Source organism: Pundamilia nyererei, unplaced genomic scaffold (assembly GCF_000239375.1).
Source record: "Pundamilia nyererei isolate P.nyererei 1_Seehausen unplaced genomic scaffold, PunNye1.0 scaffold00018, whole genome shotgun sequence".
Taxonomy (NCBI): domain Eukaryota; kingdom Metazoa; phylum Chordata; class Actinopteri; order Cichliformes; family Cichlidae; genus Pundamilia; species Pundamilia nyererei.
Window position 1 is genome coordinate 3,442,402 of NW_005187419.1, and position 8,180 is coordinate 3,450,581.

The window sequence follows — 8,180 nt, forward strand, 5'->3', positions numbered from 1 at the left end:
CGGGGGGGGGTGCATAAAAAGATGATTGACACAAAGTATTTTGTCTATTTCAATCAATTTTAATCAAAGCAATGCAAAGTGAAGTAATACAATCACTTTACATTTAATACAGTTTTGTTACTGGACCAGAGATTTCAATGTATTTACTAACATCTGTTTCATTTCAATTCTGTTGTGAGTTACATGGAGCTTTAAGTGCAAGTTGAGTTTAATGTTGAAAAAATAGATTATGCATTTTGAGTTAGAAGATTTTACCAATTGCAAAAAAGTGCAATATTTTTCAGACAGTGATATTTTAGATACATTCTGTAGAGAATGTATCTAGAGAAAGATGGCTAATTGTTACCCATCCCCCTCTCTCTTGTATTGTTCTATAGCAGTCAGTGATGCTGGATGCAGATGGAGGTAACCTGTCTCCTGGATCCAGGCCTCACATGTGTGAACATTGCAACGCATCCTTCAGAAGCTCCTATCATCTACGCAGACACGTTCTCATTCACACAGGTATTGTAGTGTGTCGATTTCACCACAGTGCTTAGATTTTTCTGCTCTGTGCATTTCCTTGTGGGTTATCTCAGTGGTTAGCACAATAAATACAAGGAAGGAAATGATGATGTCATTTGGCAGATGCTGCATTGGCCCATGCATCGTAGCTTATTGCTTTTCTACTGTAATATTATCTTCAAATAGTTCTTTGTCCAGTATTTACTAAGTGCTTTGGATTAATCAAATCTATTGAATTTGCTTCATTTAATAGAGGTTATCCCAGGCCATGAGCTTCACTGCTATCCTAACATTCAGGTTGTTTTAGATGCTCTTTGTTCGTGAAAGGCAAATATGATGCGAGGCCTATCCTCTACCTGTACAGCCTTTTATCACTACTCATCATAGGGGAACCCATGCCTTTTTTCTATAATTAAGCTTAATTGTAAATGTGTTGTTTGCTGCTTACAAGGGCACATGATCGCACTAGCTGCCACTTCTAAATTAAATCCATCTTCTTTTAAGGTTTTGTATTACAGTTTCTGGTTACAATAATGCTTAATCCATTTGCTGATTGAAGTTCCTGTAAATAAAAATAAAATCCCTGTATGTGTGCATAAGTGCACATGCTGGTTAATCTTTCTGTCTCGTTATCAAGTAAAATATAATTTGGCTCCTCCAGACCTTGTCTGAGAAATGTTTTATTTCCTTTGTTTGCTCTTAGTCTGAATGTTTAGCTGTGGTGTGATAAATGTATCGTCATAGACGATAGAAAATTGATTAAAAGAGCAGGCCAGGAGCTAGTGTTAATGTGCCAGATCTCCTTTGGGGTGTACAGAGAGAAAACCCAAATTTCTATTGTAGAATTTGATGTGGAAGATCATCCCTGAAGTGCCAAGTGCAGAAGGCGCAGATTTTAGGAGTTTTCTGTTGAGGAGTCCAAGCTTTAAGGTGGCACATTTGATGAAGAGCATACCATAAGCATTATGTCATTAATGGGATTTTTGCTTCGTGAGTTAATCTACAGAGGTAAGGCTGACAATGCAGAGTTCTACTACACACTTAAGGTGTACCTTACATATCTCCCCATCCGTCCACTTTGTGTCACTTAATTGTGTCCGTATCATTGATTGTGTGTACCAACATGAGGTGGGTCTAAAGCGCAGAAGTTTTTGACCTGCACAAACATCCAGCTGATTCTCCAAATTTTCCTCCTTCCTTGAAAATGAAATTCACATTTAGTGTTTTGGCTTAATGGGGGTACACTAGTGGAGATTGCAGAGGCATAAGTACAAGAGGTCAGATCAGGACTTCCACAGCACTTTCTAAAAGTGGCAGGTGTGCTGAAAGTCACTCTGTATTTTCAGGAAGAGGATTTTTAAGTTGAGATTTGTCATACTTGAATAAATTTAAATTGAGAATAGTCTTTGATTTTTGTGCGCTGCTTCCTTTTTAATAAACAGACCTCATACATGCCTTTTATAAAAAGAAAAGTTAGAGAAGAAGTTTTTCTTTCTCTCCTCCTTAAAACAATGGGCTTTACTCTAAGAGGCAAAATTGAGAGAATAAGGTATGGTAAGCACCTCTGAAATCCAATGCTGTGTGTTGCAATAGCAGTGACACACCCACACACACACATTTTGTGTTGAGTGAGCCAGGTATTTGTTCAAGCTGCCAGACTGCTAAAGTTGAATAAACACCTTTATGACACACAGACGGCTTGTAAATACTGTCCTCAATTGCGTAAGTTGTGCATGGGTACGTGTTATGTGTATATCCTGCTTTAAAGAACTATATCACATGCGTTATTATAACATCACAGTGATCATGTGATCTTATTTCAGGTGAAAGACCCTTTAGATGCACTCAGTGCAACATGAGTTTCATTCAGAAATACCTTCTCCAGCGACACGAGAAAATCCACAGTGGTGAGTAATTTATGACAACTAATCATATGACCCAGGGGCCTAATGCAAACTCGAGTCATTATGTGTTTTTTACCACACTAAAGGATGACTAACCTATAGAGTGGCTGTTTTTGTGTAACAGGAGAGAAGCCATTTAGCTGTGACCAGTGCAACATGCGGTTTATTCAGAAATACCACATGGAAAGACACAAAAGGACGCACAGTGGAGAAAAGCCGTACAGATGTGAGACCTGCCAACAGGTTTGTGAACTAATTAAAGCCTCCTCTTTGCTATCCATCAAAAGGGTTTATTGGTACTGTTGTTATTTTAAAATAAGTTGAGTCATTTTTAAATGCAACTCGTGTTGTTTCAGTATTTTTCTCGGACAGACCGACTGCTTAAGCACAAGCGAACCTGTGGAGAAGCCATAAAGAAGGGGCTGGATCCTGGGATGATGGACTTGAGTTGTGTAGAAATGGGAAATGGCAGCTATGGGATCACTCAGGGAAATGCTGGGAGTGGCGGTAGGAAGAGGGGAAGGTCTAAAAATTCTGGAGAGGGAGGGGAGCGCAAAAAGAAGAAGGGAGATGGAGGGGGGTTGAGGGCATCCCACATGCATGGGGCTGTATCTGGAGGCTATACTATCCATGAATACTCACTGGAGAATCAAGCGGTTTCTTCCTCTACTGAGCCAGACCCTAGAATGCAACAAGGCCACAACGGCCAAGCTCCAAAGATGGCATTCAAAAAGGCCAATCGTAAGGGCTTGGATAAAGCAGGTCTGGGACAGGTCAAAGCAGGTACGTTGGAGCAGGGTGGGGGTATGGATGGCCTTGGGCTCCTGCAGGGTAATGGGGCTAAAGTCGGACCCACCAGCAGCAATTACGATGACGCCATGCAGTTTCTGAAGAAGCGTCGCTACCTTCAAGCAGCAAACAATGCAAACGCCTCGGGACCTCCTGTAGCTGGAGGATCTAGCACTGAGTATGATGTAAGCATCCACTTGTCTTCCCAGCCTTCTGTAATCCAGGGTGGCATTTCTGGTGTAATGGACAGCGATGCTTCTCTTAGTCTTGACAAGTCAGGGATCCCTGATGAAGTGTTGCAGAGTCTGCTGGACCATTATGCCCAGAAACCTGATAACTCACACCAGGATGTTCACTTCGACATCAATGACCAACATGTGGCACTGAACCCTACCACATCTGATGGTGCTGACATCAGCCACAACACCAACACACCCAGCCCATCAGGAGACAAGACTGTGATGATGCACGAATACTCCCGCTTCCTGCTGCAAGCTTTGGAGCGCACCAGCCACAGTGCAGGCTTCCCTCTGGGACCTCCTGCCTCAGGACCCTTCACTGGTTCCCACCCAGGAAATCCCATCTACGCTGACAAGAACATCTACACTACGTCCCCACTGGAGTGCGGGTTTGGCCAGTCGCTGCCTTCGCTGTCCTCCTCTGTGCCAAAGTCTCACTTTGCGATGCTGACAGGCTCCTCACCACAGCACAGCTTCCACCTGGGCAGCCTGGAGGCCTCCACACACCAGCAGCTCACCCCTTCTCAGGAGCTCACCGAACAGATGGAGAAACAGCACTCCTCCACTCCCCCTTCATCCTACCAGATCAGCCCATCTGACCTGAGTAGCCAGAAGGACCACCCGCCTGTCAAAAATGGTACAGCGGCAGCCTACCCTCTGGCCCCCTCGCAGGATCTGGCCTCTCTGGACTCCTCTAAGCCTTCCTACCAGATTGAAAACTTTGCCCAGGCCTTTGGCTCCCAGTTTAAGTCAGATGGCAGAGGCTTGTCTTACGGCACTGACTCTGGCAGGGAGGTGGATCACAGGATACGGACACCTGTGTCTGAATTCTCAGGGTATAGTAGTTTGTTATCTGATGTCAATGAGCCAGTAAGTACAGGTTCCAAAACTCCGACAAGCCAAAGCTACAGATGAGAGCCTGAGAACGAGTAAATGCTCTGTTGTTAAAGTTGATGTCCTTATTTTAATTTTTCAGTGCTCCTATTTTATTATTATTATTGTTATTTTTTTAAGTGACATCTATATTTTATTTTTACTGATGCTTTGTCTTTGTGCCCACTCCTCTTCCTGCAATGAGCCTGGAAGGCTTCCTGCAAATGCAAGTTTTTTATTATTATTTTTTTTTTAAGTATCTGTAATTTTAAGTTAAATATGTACTTTACTGTTTATTCTGGTCACATTAGTGGCATTAGGTTTGGTCATTAATTATGAACTTTTTCAGTAAGTGTAGGGTAAGAGCCAGACGTATTTCTTTTTCAACGAGCTGAAGTGTTTGAGCAATCAACTTTACAACATAGAAATAACCACGATGGCAGGGATTAGCCCAGAATAAAACTAGCAAAAAAAACAAAACAAAATAAAACGTGTTTGTCTGTTACAAGGTTAAAGTATTACTCAGGAAAAAGTGAGAAAGGAGAGGCTTACGAGGTGCAGTGAGCACTCTTTTCAGAAGTGTAAATTTGCGACTTCAAAGATGATATTTCTTATGTTTTATTACTTGTTGAATGAGTGTGACATAAACTGACTGCTGCCAGCTCACTTGAACACTGAGAACACTTTCTACTTGGCTATATAGAGATTATGGTACTTTAATGTCAATGTGAAACTCATGTTTGCTTCAATAAGGGCCATATATAAATACATATATCTATATATATATATTTATAAAAATATATATTATGTAAAAGAACAGTTTTAATCATTCTGGGCATCTTCCAGTCCAAATTGAGGAAGAAAGGGGGCTGGTTCAGGGGTCAAATGTTGTCCTTGGTGTATTTTTGGAGAACAAAAATGATGTTAAGGCTTTTCTTTGGCCAATAGAGGTTGCTGTTGGACAGCGATAGAATGGCCTTCCCCTTTTCCTCTTCTGTTCTTCCTCTTATTTCAATTAGCACTTTGAACCGATTTCTTACATTGAGTAAAGTACCACGTCGGATCAAGGAAGCTCAAACATCAGACATGTTGTATGCAGATGGGGGTTCTTGGGGCTGAGCATATGGGATGAGGGGAGGGTTGATATGGGAAAACTGGGATTTGATCTTTCTCCTCCTGTTTTTAGGGAGGGGTTAGAAATGCTAATATTTAATTGGGATAATGTAAATGTAATTCAAACCCCCTAGTTTTAGTTTGACTTGTTACTCGAGTTTATCAGCTTTGCTTTCATATTGACTTTAATGACAAAATGTGATAGTGATCAAGTATTTCTTCAGCTCAGAAACATGTATACACATAGAGAAATATGTTGTATACATTTAGAGCTTTTGCTTGTGCTGGCAGTACCAAGCCTGTTTGTCCTGTTAGAAATTGGGTGCCTATTCCTTAGAAGTACAGCAACAAAATATTGTCTCGTAAATGTTTAATGTAATTTCTCGCTGGTTTGAAAATGTACTTTATGTAAAGACAACAACATAACAATAACTGCGCTGTCTTCCATAGAAACGACTGGCCCCGAATGCTGGAAATTATATCACTTTGCTGACCGAGTCGCTGAACCCCTTTGTGCCCTAATGGCCTCATTTAAGCAATCATCAAACATGGCAGACTGAATGCAATGCTGTAATATCTGAAATAATATGTTGCCATGTTGAGGCAAGAATTTGCCTCACGTATACCTCATATCACAGTAATCCAGGGACAAAAGGAGTGACGGTGTGACGTATGTAGCAGAAATGCTGTTGTGTGTGGAAAAACGTCATGATTCTGTGCGACTGTTTTAAAACATTTGTGTACATGACATTTGTACATGTGACCCATTAAGATGCTGTTTCTGTAAATGTCTCTTGCCAACCAGTGTTCAGTCTCTTAAGTTCAACCTCCTCTCGCCCTCACATCTTATTTTTGCCATATTGTTTCGGTGTTCTTGTTTACAAAAAATGTACGAAACACTACACATTACTGAATTGTTACCCCTGTATAAAATTAATTTTGCTACCCTTTTTTTTTATTTTAATAACAGCCGGATGTTTGCAGCTGATATCTTTCACTTTTATGTTCTTTCAAGTTCACGTGACACATTTCGCGAGGCTGATTGTCCAACGAATTAAGAACTGACAGTAGGAGAAAATTAATAAAAATTGTTACCAAGAAAACTGATTTGTTTCAAAGTTCTTAACAAATGTGTAGTTACTCATAATGAAGATCTTGGCACATTAGTGTAGTATAATGTATAAGAGGCTTACTAAAGCTAGATAGAAAGATAGACATCACCATCTAGTGACAGCAAGCAGTTCTTTAAATAACTCATTTCTTTGGAAGGGGTGGGGCGGGAGTTGCATAAACAGCACCGACTCTAAAATGAGTTTGATAGATCATGTGTTTGTGACTATATGATTGTCATTTTTGACAAAGCATATAATAATTAAGGCTGGATCAGGTGACAAAGGTTTCTTCCTGCTGAAGGGGAGTTTTTCCTTTCCACTGTCAACAAAATACTTGTTCATAGGGGGTCATCTGATTGTTGGGCTTTTCTCTTTATTATTGTAGTGTCTTTACAATATAAAGCACCTTCAGGCCACTGTTGTTGTGACTTGGGACTACATAAATAAAATTGAATTAAATTGTGTTCAGGAAACAGATTTGTAACCAGTGAGTTCCTAAGGAGGCCTAATGGGAAGATTAGTTTGCTATTTGTTAATGAAAGATGAATCAGATTACATTCGATACACTGGTGTACATACACTCACGGGACACAGGTTGCCAGTAAATGGACTGATTCTTATGTAGCACTTTTCTACTCTCCCGGAGTACTCGAAACGCTGTATACAACATGCCCCATTCACACAAGCACTTCTAAACTCAAGTGCAAACTAATAAATATTCACACACATTCACACCCCGATGAACACATCGGAGGGCAACTTGGGGTTAGTATCTTGCCCAAGGATGTTTGGAATGCAGACTGGAATTGAACCACGAACCGTCCACTCAGTAGCGGATCTGCTCTAACACCTGAGCCACACTCACCCCAGTACCAGGTTGGACCCACTTTTGCCTTCAGAACTTCTTTAATTCTGTGTGGTATAGATTCAACAAGGTGCAGCTTTAATCTGAGATGTTGGTCCAGGTTGACATGATGGTATCACAGTCCATTCACGATGGAACGCAGGTTTTCATGTTTATGCAACATTCTGACCTTTTAATCCAAATCCTGCATCAGGTTGAGAAACAACAGACCAGCCAACATTTTTCCAGTCTTCTGTTGTTCAGTTTTGGTGAGCCTGTGGAAACCACAGCCTCAGCTATCTGTTCTTAGCTGACGGGAGTGGCACCCATGTGGTCTGATGCTGGAGCCCATCTACTTTAATAAGGTTCAAAATGTGGTGTGTTTAGAGATGCTCTTCTGCATATGTTGGTTTTAATGTTTGAGTTACTTTTACCTTACTAACAGCTTAAAATGGTCGGGCCATTCTTGTCTGACGTCAACAAAGTATTTTCAACTAGAGAACTGCCGCTTGCTGGACATTTTATTTTTTGGACCCTTCTCTATAAACCGTAGAAATGTTTGTTTGGGTAAATCCCCAAAATATCGTCAATTTCTCAAATACACAGACCATTCCATCAGGTAACAACAACATCAAAGTCACTTTTATGACCTTTCTTTTCCATTTTGTTGCTTGCTTTGAACTTCGGCAGGTTGTGTTGACCATGGCTATATGCCTAAATCCACTCAACTGCTGCCATGTGATTGGCTGATTACACATTTGAGGTAACAAGAAGTTGAACAGGTGTACCTAACAAAGTAGCT

The 8,180-nt window shown here is 40.9% G+C and overlaps 1 protein-coding gene across 2 annotated transcripts in view; it reads left to right on the plus strand.

Annotated features, from left to right (window-relative positions):
* Positions 1–5,941, plus strand: part of znf281a (zinc finger protein 281a) — a 10,178-nt gene extending 4,237 nt beyond the window's left edge. Inside the window, exons 4-7 of one of the 2 annotated variants that reach the window (XM_005726187.2) lie at positions 378–504; positions 2,328–2,411; positions 2,533–2,651; positions 2,765–5,941. In XM_005726187.2, the coding sequence (XP_005726244.1) occupies positions 378–504; positions 2,328–2,411; positions 2,533–2,651; positions 2,765–4,351 (1,917 nt within the window). In that variant the 3' untranslated portion in view covers positions 4,352–5,941. The remainder of the gene's footprint in view (positions 1–377; positions 505–2,327; positions 2,412–2,532; positions 2,652–2,764) is intronic. The other variant, XM_005726188.2, reaches the window with a different exon arrangement.
* The last annotated feature ends 2,239 nt before the right edge of the window (positions 5,942–8,180 follow it).